The 16,189-nt window shown below is 43.8% G+C and overlaps 1 protein-coding gene across 1 annotated transcript in view; it reads left to right on the forward strand.

The window, feature by feature from the left end:
• RYR3 (ryanodine receptor 3) overlaps positions 1-16,189 on the forward strand; it is a 525,783-nt gene that overhangs the window by 286,342 nt on the left and 223,252 nt on the right. The window contains exons 17-19 of the mRNA XM_053224214.1: positions 791-924; positions 3,411-3,652; positions 12,963-13,155. Of these exons, the coding sequence (XP_053080189.1) occupies positions 791-924; positions 3,411-3,652; positions 12,963-13,155 (569 nt within the window). The remainder of the gene's footprint in view (positions 1-790; positions 925-3,410; positions 3,653-12,962; positions 13,156-16,189) is intronic.

Below are 16,189 nucleotides of genomic sequence, written 5' to 3' on the forward strand. Positions count from 1 at the left end.
AGCAAAGAATCCATTGTTTTAGGCAAGGTCACCCTCCTTTTGGGAACAGAAGGGGTCTATCAGTCAATTTCCTATTGCTGACCGGGAAATCCCCGTGCTGACTGGTTAAAGGTTACATTCCTAGGGGTTTGAAACTACAATTAGATTAGGTATTAAGTCTTGGCTTACTGACTTGGGGCCTTAACCCAAGTGATGCCATTTGGGGCCTGTGGCTTTCTCTTTAACAGCACCTTTCATGAACAGCTATGAGTCCCTACTGATCATAGTGCAGGGGGTTTCCAAGGCTGGGCAGGAGCATAAACTTAGCCTCAATGCCAATGAAGGACCTTCCAGGTCCTTCTGGGTCCATGCCCCATTCATGCACGACTCCCAAGAGGGTGTCAGGCCTGGATTTTGTGCTCCAGATGCCTCATCTGACCCTAGTCCTGCCATGGCTGGGATATTAACCCAGACAGTCTGTCTTCACAGTCCATACTCCCACCTGTTTTCACAGAACAGTGATCACAGGTCACATGCATAGTTGAGAGGGAAGGGGCCTGAGGTGAGGGCAAAGGGGCTAGAAGGAACCCAGCTTCATGTCCCCCAGGGGCAGCAGGCTCCAGCATTGCTCACTGATTTTCCTGGTGAGGAAGGTGTGGTGGCCTTGACTCTGAATAGGTCCCCCCACCTGCCACCAGCCTCCCCTCGCCACTTCACAAGGCCCGCTTCCTTCCTATGTCTTGGCAATCAGGTCCTGCCCACTGTGCCCTCCAGGTGGTCCTAAGGCTTTGTGGGTTGTGTCCTGCTGCAGGTTCTGGATGTGCTGTGCTCCCTCTGTCTCTGCAATGGGGTCGCCGTGAGAGCCAACCAGAATCTGATTTGTGACAACTTGCTGCCCCGGAGAAACCTGCTCCTGCAGACGCGGCTGATTAACGACGTGACAAGGTGAGGCCACTATCATCATTCCACAGTGTCCATCTTGTTTCCAGACAAGAAAGGAAGAGGGCTGATCTGAACTCCAGGGCTGCGTCCCCATGGTTTCCATGGCGAAGTGGGTACATAAGATGAGACTGGGCAGATGTGTGCTTTTTCAGGGCCCTGTACACCAGCCCTTTTCACAGGGTTTTAAACGTTTCCCCTGAAGTAGCCTACAGTGGAGAGTATGTGTTCCACCTGAGGGCCAGAGCATTTAACCCGAAGTGGTCTACCATGTTTCATGTTACAGTTAAGTACAGATCTTGTACCTTCTTCATAACGTACTCACTTTTTTTTTTTAATTTTTTTTAACGTTTATTTATTTTTGAGACAGAGACAGGGCATGAACAGGGGAGGAGCAGGGAGAGAGGGAGACACAGAATCTGAAACAGGCTCCAGGCCCTGAGCTGTCCGCACAGAGCCCAACGCGGGGCTCAAACTCACAGACCGTGAGATCATGACCTGAGCCGAAGTCGGACGCTTAACCGACCGAGCCACCCAGGCACCCCCTCACTTTTATTTTAATATACCACCTTTTATTTTTTTTAATCTTTTTTTTTTTTAACCTAGCTCAGCTCCTGGATACTTCTAGCACTATTGCGTTGGTCCTGCTTTTATTTTTTTTTTTTATTTTCTTTCTTTTATTTAATTTTATGTTTATTTTTGGGAGAGTGCAAGCAGGGGAGGGGCAGAGAGAAGGGGGACAGAGGTTCCGAAGCCAGCTCTGCCCTGACAGGCTGACAGCAGCCAGCCTGATGTGGGGCTCACAAACCACAAGATCAAACCTGAGCCCAAGTCAGATGCACAACTGACTGAGTCACCCAGGTGCCCCTCAAAGTCTTGTAATAGAATGGATGCCCCATGTTGATACTATGGTTTCTTGCATCCTCTGGCACATGGCATTCGAGGTTATCTGTGAAGGCCACGATGAAGAGCATGGGCTCACACAGAATCCTAGCCTGCTGATCCACATGTGCAGCCACATGTGAGTCATGTGAACTCATGGGACTTACATTAGGCAGGCCTAAGTTACTGAGCTATATTCTACCCAGGCCCACTCCCTAATCTACAAGGTGAGGAAAGAACTGTGGTGCATAGAGCAGAACTGAGCCATCCACACAGTTTCTTTTGGTACCAACCTGGTTTTTCCTGGCCCACCCAAAATGGGATGCAGATCCAGCCCAGAACAGTGGATATTTAAGAATAGCACTCCAACTAGGAAAACTCTAAATGGTTTGTCCCAAGCTTTTAACCATCTTTCTGGATACATTAAGTCCTCCAGCCCTTATCAAAGTTGGCTAAGAGTGGCTTCTCTTCCCTTCTCCCTTTTTCTGCTGTCTTCAATTGAATTTTTTCAGCTTTATTCATGGAAGTATAATTGACAAACAGTTAAAGGATATTTAAAGTATGGAATATGATGGTTTGATATACATTGTGAAAGGATTTGTCCCATCAGATTGAGTAACACATCTGCCACCTCACATATTTATCCTTTTTGTGTGTGAGAGAGCCCTTAAGTTCTTCTGTCTTGGCACATTTCAGTTATGCAATACAGTGTTACCAACTGTAGCTACAATGTTACACGTTGTATCCTCCTACGATATGCATCTTATAAGTGAAAGTTTGTACCTTTTTTCTAACCTCTGTTTTTGCCACCCCCTACCTCTGCCCCTGGCAACTGCTTTTCTGCTCTCAAGAAGTTTGACTTTTGTTTTTTTTTTAGATTCCACCTGTAAGTAGTTCCATGTCATTTTCTTTGTTTGTCTTGCTTGCTTGCTTTAGAGAGGGAAAGAAAAGGAACACGAGTGGGGGAGGGGCAGAGAGAGAGAGGGAGAGTATCTTAAGTAGGCTCCTTGCTCAGCGCAGAGCCCGATGCGGGGCTTGATCCCACAAACCGTGAGATCATGACCTGAGCCAAAACCAGAGTCAGATGCTCAGCCAACTGCGCCACGCAGGTGCCCCTGGTCTGGCTTATTTCAAATAGAGGTTTCTTAATGCTTTCAAGAGGCCACTGTTACTGGTTATGCTTAGGTGACAAAGCTGCCACTGTGGGAATAGGGGGAGCTTGAACCAATTTCCCAGGAGATGGAACTTGATTAAGTTCCTTCTTCCACTTACAGAAAGACACAAGGATTTATGGTTATGCATTTCTATGACGTTTTCAGCATCTTTTACCCATGGTCGGCACTCAGTAAATGCTGCTTGCCTTGAATGGAACAAGGAGACGTTCTTTATATTTTTAAATAGAATTAACATTGTCCTGACACCTCCCACTGAGAACTCGATCAAGTGTTAGAGTCTCTAAGCGTTTCCTATTTTAGAATCCTATGAAAAACACAAAAGTGCTCTTGCCTTCAGTTGACAGTGCGTCCTGTGGCCCAGTTCAACCTGCTTGCTGTTGTTTATCTCCGTGCTTCCAAGTCTGTAGCTGCCACCTGTCCCGTGTTCAATTTCAGCATTCGGCCAAACATCTTCCTGGGAGTTGCTGAGGGCTCAGCACAGTACAAGAAGTGGTACTTCGAACTGATCATAGACCAAGTGGACCCCTTCCTAACAGCTGAGCCCACACACCTACGGGTGGGCTGGGCCTCTTCCTCAGGCTATGCTCCGTACCCTGGAGGTGGAGAAGGATGGGGAGGCAATGGTGTTGGAGACGACCTGTATTCCTATGGCTTTGATGGCCTTCACCTTTGGTCAGGTGAGTACCTTGCCAGAGCTTTGGCCCCTTTTCCCTTGCTGGAGATGATCGAGGCTTGAATTGTTCAAGCTTCGGTGGTCACTTTCTGTCAAAAGGATGCAGACTCTAAAGTCTCAGCTAATTAGAGGGTTAAGTGGAAAGCACATCAGATCTGAAATGAGACTGTCCTGCTTTGCCACCATGACTCCGGCACTTATTTGCAGCTGCGTGATCTAGTGTGGCTCAGTTAACGGTTCCCAAGCTCAGTGACTGTACCTGTAGCATCACTATTGCCTAGGATGTTAAGGGTTATATAGTCAAACAGGGAAAGAGACTCAGCGTTTGTTTACTGGACAGTGAGCTTACATACCTTTTGTACATTTTTCCCCTCACTTTATTTATATAATGACCCCTTAATGTAGATAGTATTGTTTTTAACGTGTACTTATTTTTGAGACAGAGCGAGCGAGCAGGGAAGGGACAGAGAGAGGGAGACACAGAATCCAAAGCCGGCTCCAGGCTCTGAGCTGTCAGCACAGGGCCTGATGCAGGGCTCGAATTCACGAACCGTGAGATCATGATCTGAGCTGAAGTTGGATGCTTAACCAACTGAGCCGCCCAGGCGCCCCAGTGTTCATAATATTGGCCTCATGTGACGCATGTGGAACCACCACAAAGATGTTTAAGTAGTTTATTTACAGTCATGCTGAGAGGGATCCAGATCTGACTACAAGTCCATCATTATGTCAGTGCAACATGTTGCTTCATGATACACTTTACAGAATGCCTGGATCAGTGCCGGGCACACCCTAAATGCCAATCGCTTAAAAAAAAAAAAAAAGTGCAACTTCCTTTTTAAAACTCCACTGATCCTTTCCCCAAGCATATCCGTGGCCTGTGCCCGCAGGAATGGGTTAGCTTCTGCCTAGACGAAAATGCAAGGCTAACTTTTAGGCTTTCCCCCAGAACTAGAGCTTTACCTCTTCTTTCTGTTGTCCACAGCACATCGTACCTGTATCTTTTGTGAGACTGTATTTGGAGTCACTGTGTCCCTTATAGAAATCCCTTATGTAAGCATGTCTCTTACGTAAGAAACGATGACACGCATTCTTCCCCAAATCCAGTACTACGGAGAAGCTTGTATCTACAATACATACCTATACATTTTCTTTTGTAACTGGGAACTATGTAACCTATCACATTTTCATTTTTCCCTCCACTTTCGGGCCAAAACCGTCACCTGGGGCTCTGATTCCATATCTTACAGTTGGTATGTATTTTCAGCGGGTTGGCATGGGTTGGTTTTTTAATTTTTTGTGCTGTTGTACATTCAGTATAAACATTTAAAAACTTTTAGGAATGGTGTCCGCTTACTTATTGATAAATGTATCCTGGATCATTTGTGGGAAGAAAAAAAAAAAATCTGTGTTTTGTGAGTCCCAGGGGACAGTGTGTTGCAGACAAAGGCAGGTGAAAAATGGCCGAATGATGGGTGATAGTGACGTGAAAGCCCTGTCCTGTCGTTCTCTTATCCTCCCAACTTCCCTTCGCCAGTGCCATCTTCATGGGGAGTGACCGTGCATCTTCCCTTCTTGGGTCACGGAGCCACTGTGTCCGTGGCTATACAGACTGTGGTTGTGATGTGGGTTAGCCTCACATGTCATGAAGTGCTCAGAAAGCTGCCTCCGAGGAAGTGAGTGAAAAATAAAGAGTTCTTATTCTTACCCACATCTACATCTCCTGAGTTTGGTAGGGTGGAATCTGTGAGGGGGCATGAGTGGGATTGGCTTGACAACATCATTCCCCTACTGCCTGCTGATAGCTGCTCCTCTCCTGACATCTCGTCACCATCACCCAAGCTACACCTGCATCCCAGGTTACACCTGAAGGGAACTCTGCGTGGGGACTGGTTAAGGAAATCCGGAGGACACCTAGACTGTTGGATGAGGCAAACTGGACCCTTGTTCCAAAGAGAAACTAACCGTGCTCAAAGGAAAAGTGTTACTCAGTCCTTCCCAGATTTTGTAGTACTGTGTGGGGCACTTAGTGGATCCCTCCATAAAATTTGCGGAATGAATACATCGATGAGTCAAGAGACAGAGAAGCCAGGGCATCCGGGAAAGGTTGCCATTTGCATTTCAGAACTCAAACATCCATCTAATTGTGTACCATTCCCGGAGCATGCCACATGCTCGTCATCCCTCTTGTCCTTTCTCAGCAGAAGAGTGGGAAGCCAGATGCGCCGAGCCCACACCAGTCATCACGAGCAGTGGCCCTTCTGATTGGTGATAGATGACAGGGGAAAGGGACTTGGGACTCCGCGTTTCAAGAGCTGATTGTGGCTCTCTGAACATGACCCACACTTAGTAATACAATGCCGTATAGGTACATTCAGAGAACCTCACCCCCTCAGTCCTCAGCATCTGATGAGATGTGGAGAGACCAGTGTCAACAAGATTGACACATCTCGTGCTCATTAAAACACAAAGCTTCCTTGGGTCTGGCGTCATTTCGAATTCCCCAGCCAGCACACAGGGAACATATATCTGGCAGAAGGCACTGCGGGTAAATATGCCAACATGTGTTCCAGTTGAAGAAATAAGGTTTCTGTTAATGACTCCCACCAGGACACCACTGTATCTCGGACTATCTGATGAAAGGATAATTGTTGGATGAAGAAATGAAATGGAAACAATACTCCAACTTACTGCAGGATGTAAGGGAAGGTGGCTAGGGAGACCTACTGGGAACTCCTCCTGACAAGTTTTCTCCTTTTCCTTGAGATATAAATGCCCACGTCCATTAACTTTAAACTCATCTGTATGTATGAACTAAGCTACTGCCTCGAACTGATCTTTAATGTACTTATTAAAGCACAGTGGAGGGGCACCTGGGTGGCTCAGTCGGTTAAGCGGCCGACTTCGGCTCAGGTCATGATCTCGCGGTCCATGAGTTCGAGCCCCGTGTCGGGCTCTGTGCTGCCAGCTCAGAGCCTGGAGCCTGTTTCAGATTCTGTGTCTCCCTCTCTCTCTGACCCTCCCCCGTTCATGCTCTGTCTGTGTCTCAAAAATAAATAAACGTTAAAAAAAATTTTTTTTAAATAAATAAAGCACAGTAGATACTGTTGTTATTGGTAGGAATTATAGTGCCCCTAACATGTAGTCGCTGGAAAGCGTCAAGAAGAAACAGCATGGCTTTGGAGTTGTGCCTGGGTTTGAATCCCAGTGCTTCTGTTTACTGATTTTTTTTTTTATTCTGGGCTCAGAGACTTGGTTTCCTCAGATAAAATGAAGATATATAGGCTCTTATGAAATTTCAATGAGGTAAGGAACATGAAGTTCATGACACATTAGCTACCCAGTAAATACGATTTCCCATCCCTCATTGTCTGTGGGGTCCACTGTAATCATAAAGACCATGTCCAGAGTTGTGGGTACCTCACTGGAGACCAGGAGAGCAGCCCATCCTCAGGGGAACTACCTGAGTCCCATGCTGAATGGGAAAGGATGTTTCTTTTTTTTGTTTTTAACGTCTATTTTTGAGAGAGTGCACATCGGGGACGGGGGGAGGGGGTGCAAAGAGAGAGTGAGGGAGACACGGAATCCAAAGCAGGCTCCAGGCTCCGAGCTGTCAGCGCAGAGCCTGATATGGGGCTTGAGCTCACAAACCGTGAGATCACGACCTGAGCCGAAGTCGGACGCTCAAGCCAGGCACCACAGGAAGGGAAGTTTCAGGTGACCTCCTGGGATGATGAATGAGCTTTTTCTCTATGTAAGGAAAAAGCAGTCTTCATGGGTCTTTCTAGCCACCAAAGTCTGTGAAGCCACTTTCAAGCATCAGCTGTAGATCTGTCCCCCATCTTAACCCTCCTAACAGGCTCCTGAGTCAGCTTAGCCACTGGGAGTTTCCTTTCCGAGGATGGGTTCTTTTCTGGTCCTGGCATTGCTTTCCCTCTGCTGACATAGCCTTCATGTAGCCTTTTGGGGCTGCCATTGGGATGAATTCGACTCAGAGCTTCCTGTAGTATGTTCCTGGCTGGGGGGACGGTTTCACAGAAAGAAATCTGTCTACGTTTCCCTTTTAATACCTTTTCCCCTTGTGCAGTTGGAATAAGCAGAGGAATCTACCTTCCTGAGTGATAAGTGATGCAGGAAATGAATGGGGTAAAATTGCATTTCCTGATTTATTATGATGTCTGGCTTTTTAAACTTTTAAATCATTTAGCTCAACAATCACATTTGTATGAGAGGGTCTTTACCTGTCTCCCTCCTGAGAGGAGTCCCAGCACTGAGCTGTGGAGGCACACCCCACTGTGACTCAGACCCTTCCAGCCCTGCTGCTGCTCTGTGAAGAGGGCCCAAGGAGTGGCTAAAGAACACCAGCATTTCTACGTGTTTGGATCCTCTCTCCTTCCGAATGCCAGAGTGTTTGTGTTTGCGTGATAGTGCCAAATTCTGCAGTGCCTGGGGCAGTGGAAATGCTGATCAGTTGCCTACATTACTCATCAGAAGAGGCTAAATCCTGCAGGAATGTGTCCTTGGGTCAATTTGAAGATGTGCAGCCTATGACAAAGTGAGATTTTCCTTTATCTTACAATGCTGCTTTGGAATGGCCTTTCTGATCTTCCCGGGACCTTAAGGTAGGCCCAGGCCTCTGAGCCAGGGGCAGTTTATTCAGACAAAGAGAGGTTACAGGACTCCCCAGCCTGTTTGGGTGGGCTGTGGCTAGGATTATAGAGACTTAGACTTTGTAACTCCTTTGCTTTCCTTTCTACGGACTAGCCCTTCTGTTGGTTGTTCTAAAGGGTCACATACGTGAAACATACTTGAAAGTGACTATTTTTGAGCATTCTCTTCACAAAAGGGTCTTACTCCTTTTTATTAACTCAATTCAGTGACTTTTCGAGTCTCTTTCTGGACTCCGCCCTCAATGCCATGATTCTCCATAGTGTTATTTTTTCATCATAATACCAAAGACATTCCTACAGCGTTCTGGCATTCTTCTCTACTGTTAGCCTAGTAATTAAAGTTTCTAGAGCTTCAGAAACAAAAGCAATAATAGTACTTACTGTGGGTTATGATGTGTCAGGCACGCTTCTAATCAATCCCTCTTTAGGGAATAATTCATCCAAAACTCAAACAACCTCATGACGCTATTTTCACTTGACAGATGAAGAAACTTGAGTTGACAAAGGTAAGTGATTTGCCCAAGGTCACATAGTAAGTGACAGAGCCAGGACTCTAGCCCAGAGAGTCTGGTTCTAGAAATGCCCAGTTATTGCTACATGCTAAACCTTTTGAGTGGCATACAGGACATCAGTCATTTGTTTCATTGAAGTCCCGGGAATAATTAACGGTACCTTACAAACAACTCTTAACAACAATAGTGTGGGCAACACGGTACCCATTTTATAGAGGTGGAATCTGATTTTCTGGTAAAATTACATGCCCAGCTTCAGGTAACAGACAAAGACTTGGTATTGAACTCAGCCCTCTGTGATCCACTTCTGCTCCCTGCCACAATGCCACCTCACTACAGAGCAATTTAAAGGACAAGTATGTTGTTTAAATGTGGGGTACAGGACCCTTCTGAATCATTTGGAGCCTGGAAAGCCCTCACGGGGCTAGAGATTTCTTCTTGTAGATGAGAACAGATTTATAAAACAGTGTGTAAAAGCCATTGCACAATTCCCTTGTTTTCTAGTGTGAGAACCTTCACGCTGCTCCCATATTAAAACTACATATACCTTATCAGATGATATTTTACAACATGAACATTATATGAAATGGGTTTTTTTTATTCCAATAGACTTCCCAAACCATTGCTCTAAGTAATCACTAAGTACAAGCTTCCTATCCCGTAATTATCCACTGTCTCCCTTTAGTTTCTGGATAGTATCAGTCCCAACTCTGTATTCTGCATATGTTTTAAAAATAGGCTCAAACCATGATTTCACTTGGCCTACTGATGATCTTCTACTCGGTGCCCATTCTTTTAGAATAAAGGAGTTTTGTAAAAGGCAGTGGTGTTTACCACAAGGGTATAATTGCTCATCCTGGTTGTTGTTTTCCACCAATGGAGGGAACTAGACAGGAGAAATGCTCTCGGCTGCCATTCTTCGGGAAGGCACTTGGCAACTATGGCATCTTAAGGGCTAAATAAAGCTTGGAACTCAGCTTCCGATGGCATCAAAGCACTGCTGTAGATGAAGAGTATCCCTCGTGAAAGCTGCTCTCTGTCTTTACTGGCCGAGGTTCTGGCCGGCAGGGAAGCCAACAGTGCACTTTGAGCAGCTAGGACGAGAGGGCGCTGGCATCACAATTCAACACTGTCAGTTTGTCCTAGTTTATGTGAGTCTCAGAACAGTAAAGGACCTTCTCATTTGTATTTTTAGCCAGCAAGGATCTGAATACCTTGAAAGTTAGTTGACCGGGGCGCCTGGGTGGCTCAGTTGGTTGGGCGTCCGACTTTGGCTCAGGTCATGATCTCGTGGTTCATGTGTTCAAGCCCTGTGTCGGGCTCTGTGCGGTCAGCTCGGAGACTGCAGCCTGATTCAGATTCCATATCTGTCTGTCTGTCTGTCTCTCTCTCTGTACACCCTACCCCACTCACGCTCTGTCTCTGTCTCTCTCAAAAATAAACATTGAAAAAAATAAAGCTAGTTGACCAACCGAGCGTTTCAGTGGCTTCTTGGTTTTCCCAAATTCACAGAAATCTCTTGGGATTTTTTTTTCAAATGACTACAGTGATATTATCCAGAAGTTAAACTAAAGGAGAAAGAAACAACTGAAGCAGAAAAGATTGGTTTTTAATGGGAAAATAAGAAATACTGAGAATGAGACCGTTGTAGCAAGATTGGCTGAGTTTTAATATCATAGATTCCTTTCATAACAGACTTGATTATGATAAGGGAGAAAAGATAATTGGGGCCTGGGATACCTCAACTCCATAAAAGGAACCAAGGGCCCTCGGTCTCCTCAGAGAAATTGGAAAGGTGTCAAACCTCTGCAGTCTTAGAATTTGGCTTAGATTGCTGTGTTTTAAAGGAACGTGTTCCTCATTCTCAGGAATGAAGCAAGGTTACAAAAACCGAGTCTGGCGCTGTCCCAGGCTTATGTGCCTTGCGTACGTTATTTTGTGTCATTGCACCTGGTGTGGTGCAAACAGTCCAAGTTGTGTGTCCAGTCCGGCTGTGTTCTGCATCTACTCCCCAAGCTCCTATCCGTCCCCACACCTGCCTCACACAGGTAGGTCTCCTCCCTCCTTCTGTATAAACTATTCTTCTATAAGAAGTAGTCTTTCTTATATAGTGGATCTTTGACTCTTGTCCCATGCTCCCGGGCTGATTTGGCACCTTCCTGTGTCTTAGAAGCATCACCTTGTGTACACCTTCATTCCATTAACTAGACTGAATGGTAATTCTTTATTTGAATGTTTATTTCCCACCAGATTATGGATTTATTAGGAGCAGGAACTGGGTCTTCAGTCCTTGATCCCCAGCCCGGTGTCTGGTACCACGTAGAGCCTCGTTCACGTTTGTACAAGGGTGGGGGGAAATACAATATGGTTTTGTCAGTTGCCCACGATAACCAGAAGAGGATACTTAATATATTTTTTTAATTAAGGATAGTGTAGTAGTTTCACTATTTAAAAAAAATTTTTTTAATGTTTATTTATTTTTGAGAGAGACAGAGACAGCTGGGGAGGGGCAGAGAGAGAGAGAGAGAGAGAGAGAGAGAGAGAATCCAAAACAGGCTCCAGGCTCTGAGCTGTCAGCACAGGGCCCGACGCGGGACTCAAACTCAAAAGCTGAGATCATGACCTGAACCAAAGTTGGCCGCTTAACCAACTGAGGCACCCAGGTGCCCTCGCTATTTTAAAATCCACCACTTGGGGCGCCTGGGTGGCGCAGTCGGTTGGGCGTCCGACTTCAGCCAGGTCACGATCTCGCGGTCCGGGAGTTCGAGCCACGCGTCAGGCTCTGGGTTGATGGCTCGGAACCTGGAGCCTGTTTCCGATTCTGTGTCTCTCTCTTTCTCTGCCCCTCCCCCGTTCATGCTCTGTCTCTCTCTGTCCCAAAAATAAATAAAAAACGTTGAAAAAAAATAAAATCCACCACTTAATTTAGAACCTACTAGAATAGCATTAACCACTGGAAACATTAAATAATTCATAGCTGAGATTAGAAAGATTATATAGCATAGATGTGCATACAAAATTTATAAACAACTCACGTACCCATCATAAGGGGGTTTTTAATTACCTTATGGCATATGATGAAGCCATTAAAATGCAGTTTCTAGTGAATATTCCATTGTACAATCAAATATTTACAATACGATAGGTAGAGAAAAAGTCACAAAACCCACAGAATCCTAGTTTGGATGAAAAGTGTGTATGTGTGTGTGAAAGTGGAAGCATTTTTTATTTTTTATTGAGTTAAATTTTTTTCTTTGTTTATATTTTTGTATACAATGAACATTTATAATGAATATGTATTACCTCTGTCATCAAAAAATAAGATACATTTTTATAATTTTTGTTGCCTGAAAGTCCATTTTAATACCTAAGTTCTGCCTCTTCATTGTTCTCTTGCCAATAGAATTGTAACCGTGGTAGGGAGATGGGTGAGGGAGTTAGGATAATTTACTTTTAGAACTTCCAGAATGAGATGGTGTGACACGAAAATCCCGAGAGGTGATTTTCTCATGACTGTAAGTTAGGTCAGGCAATGATAAATCATCCTATTAAAGAGATATACAGTAATGACAAAAGTCATCAACACAGTGTACAACTGACCCTCTGTTTCACTGCTTATATGAACTACTAGAATTCTTTAAAACAAGTAAACTATGCCGCATAGTTTAATGGCTGGATGACCTTGCTGTTACTCACTTTGATGGCTCCTGCGTCCAGTGCCAGAGTGGCCATATCTTTTACAGGAAATGGAAGAGGGTGAGATCTTTGGGCATCTGAGAGTAAACCCACGCACACACGCGCACTCACACTGCAGGACCCACAACCAGCAAAGCAATCTGTTCGTTAATTCAGACACCGGGCCAGAATCTGAACACACACTGAGGGGGTTGAATTCATGTTTGTTCTCATTCCTGGCAGTTTGAGTTTCCTCTGAGACTCCTCTCGTTTTGGGCTGCCCACTCACAAGCTCCGGAAATCATTTCTCACTGCTCCCCTCACACTGGGAAAGCCAAGTTGAATTGCAAATGCAGGAGCATATCCAGACCTCCTGTGTGCCATTATACCTCCCCACCTCCCACTGTGAGAGCCTTCTCTAGAGTCCCACAACGCCTTCTTGTTCTTTGCTCACCAGGCCGCATACCCAGAGCCGTGGCCTCCATCAACCAGCACCTCCTGAGATCAGACGACGTGGTAAGCTGTTGCCTCGACCTCGGGGTGCCCAGCATCTCTTTCCGCATCAACGGGCAGCCTGTGCAGGGGATGTTTGAGAACTTCAACACAGATGGGCTCTTCTTTCCTGTGGTGAGCTTCTCAGCAGGTGTCAAGTAAGTGATGGCTGTGATTTCATGGGGAGTGGCTGTTAGCCCACCTCCCCACCACTCGTGTGAGCCAGGGAGCAAGGGAGTGTCCCTCACGACTTCCACACCATAAACCAGACTGCCCCCCTGCTCCCCCTCCCCCGCCAAAATGATGGTGAAAGCAGGAGAGCAATCCAGAATCACTGACTCCGTAGATAGTCATTGAATACGTACCTACCACCAAGGGTTTTGTAATGTCTTCAAATAAGAAGACGAATAACATCAATCTTAGGTAGATCCTTGTTTTAATAATTGTTTTAAAAATTACATCCTCATTATTAAAAATTTATAAGATATAGTTCTAGATAAAACAACGTCACAATCCCAACGTGTAACTATAATCTCTGCTATTAGTTTCAAGTCTTTTATTCTACACATTTTGGGAGCTTTTTTTTTTTCTTTTCTTTTCTTTTTTTTTTTTTTTTTTTGAGAGAGAACGTGAGCAGGAGAGAGGGGCAGAGAGAGACTCTTAAGCATGCTACATGCTCAGCACGGAGCCCAACGTGGGGCTTGATCCCACAACTTTGGGATTGTTACCTGAGCCAAAATCAAGAGCTGGAAGCTCAACTGACTGCGTCACCCAGGCACCCCATGAGGCTTTGTTAATTGACATCACAGTCAATATGAAGTTTTATGTCTTCATTATTTTCCATTCAGCCATACATAATGAGCCTTTTCCTGACTCCTTAAGTATCCTCCTCAAAAACAATTTTTATAGCCATATAATATCCTTTTATTTGGTTGTCCCATAATATAGCCATTACTTTATTGTTAGACTTTTGTGCTAATTCCATTTTTATCTTTATAAATAAAATTATGGTGGACATCCTTGAGCATAACTCTTTTGTCTGCATATCTGTTAAGTTCTTCCTAGAAGTAGGTCAAAAGCTATGAAGTTTTTAAAGTCTAAATTTGTAGGGGTGCCTGGGTGGCTCAGTCAATTAAGCGTCTAACTTCGGCTCAGGTCATGATCTCACGGCTCATGAGTTCAGGCCTGGCATCAGGCTCCCTGCTGTCAGCTCAGAACCTAGACCCTACTTTGGATTCTGTGTCTCCCTCTCTCTCTGCCCCTACCCCACTCATACTCTGTCTCTCTCAAAAATAAACATTAAAAAATAATAAATGTATAATCACATAGCCAAGTAGATTTTCAGGAAGATTGTATGGAACAGTTCAGAAATAATTATCAACAATTTTGGAATCTCAAAAGTTCTGAAACCCATGAATTTTTTTCATAACTCATTTCACCACAGAGTCTGACCTAAACTCATTTTGTTGTCAAAACTGTCATCAACAGAAATGAGGTTGCTTTTAATCTTTCATTTATTCCTCTTCTTTTGAATATTTACAAGCTTAACTGCAGAAATATTAATGTGTTTGATTAAGGGGTACAGCCCCTCACCTGTCTAGAGGTTGTATTTAATACATAATATGTATACTTTCTTTAAAATCTAAAGAATTATGAAGTCTGAAACACAACTCCAGATTTCAGATAAAGGATTTGGGCCTTGTAGTATCATTTAAAGCAACATATGGGAATGCCCAACTGATTGAGTCTTCATTAACTTTTACTGTTATGGGTGATTTTTAATCTTTGCTAATTTGAGAAAATTGTAACTTAGTTTTAATTTTCTATTTGATTACTTGTGTGGTTAAGCATTTTTAATGCTTACTGTTCTTAGATAGTATTTCAACCCAGTATTTTTTATGTTCTTTGCCTATCTGGTATGAATTTCAATGTTTTGTATGTTAAGACTATTTAAAATACTGCCTTATTGGTTTCAAATCTTTTTTCCCAGTTGACGATTTACATTTTCACACTTAGCTTTGTTTTCCTGTCGTTTCTTTGTTTTTCCCTTTTACAAAAATAATGTACATCAAGGAAATAACCAAGAACCCAAAATTGCACAACCTGGAGACAACCCTATTACCTTTTTATTCATACATCCGAATATTTTTACACTAAATTGGATTTATACTGTACAAGTTGTTTTCTACATACTATGTCTAACTAGTGTGTTTGTTGCTCTGCCCCTTTCCTTATACCAGTTGGATGCTGTATTAATTATTTTAGTCTGACAATATATTTTAATGTCAAGACAAGACAGACCCCATTAATTTAATGTCAAGACAAGACCCCATTGTGACTCTTCTTCCCCAAGATTTTCTTAATCATTCTCGATCCCTGCTTATTAAAGAGATTACAATAGAATGAGTGGAAAACTAGAATCAACACAGTTAGAATCAAACTGGTTTCCATTGAAGCCCTTGGAAAGGGCCATAAAAGGAGGGGCGTTGTAGAGAGCAGGCACTTAGAGCTTGGACCACAAAGATGCCATCTCAGAGCTGCGGGCATCTGAGGGATGGATTTCCAAAGTGATAGCACTGTGATAGTCCTCAGCACCTCAGGTAGACTGATAAAGCAAGACATGTTGATATATTTTTCTAATGGATGAAATTTTAGTTCTGTTTCAGTTAAATAATTTAGAAATAAACAATTATCCTTTGGAAATGATATTGAACCTTGGGAATTTGACACAGATATGCAAATACACATAGTATATATACACATATATAGATATGCAATATGCACATAAGCTAATGTATGTTTGCACACATAGTGATACGTATACAGTACATATACATATTTATAAACATGTTGATGTCAATGGATATAATAAATTTAAATTAAGCATTATCATTGTTTGGGATTCTTTTAACAAAAGGAGAACAATGATAGTAAAACCTTACTGGGGCTGCAAATCTACTCAGCACTGTTGCAAGCCAACGAATCTTCTGTCCACCCCAGGGACTGTATTCTAGAGTTGTGAGTTCTTTATCTGTGTTTCTGTCTGCTGAGGACATACCCGTTAGAATTTCATTCCAGTTCTCCCGTTTTAAGCGTGGCATAACATCCCATTCTTCGCTGATATCCATAAGAAGCATTTAGAAAACCAGGAGCATTATTGCAAGACAGAGACACTGTAAGCCCAAAGAGAAC

The sequence above is a fragment of the Acinonyx jubatus genome, chromosome B3 (genome assembly GCF_027475565.1).
Source record: "Acinonyx jubatus isolate Ajub_Pintada_27869175 chromosome B3, VMU_Ajub_asm_v1.0, whole genome shotgun sequence".
NCBI classification, from domain to species: domain Eukaryota; kingdom Metazoa; phylum Chordata; class Mammalia; order Carnivora; family Felidae; genus Acinonyx; species Acinonyx jubatus.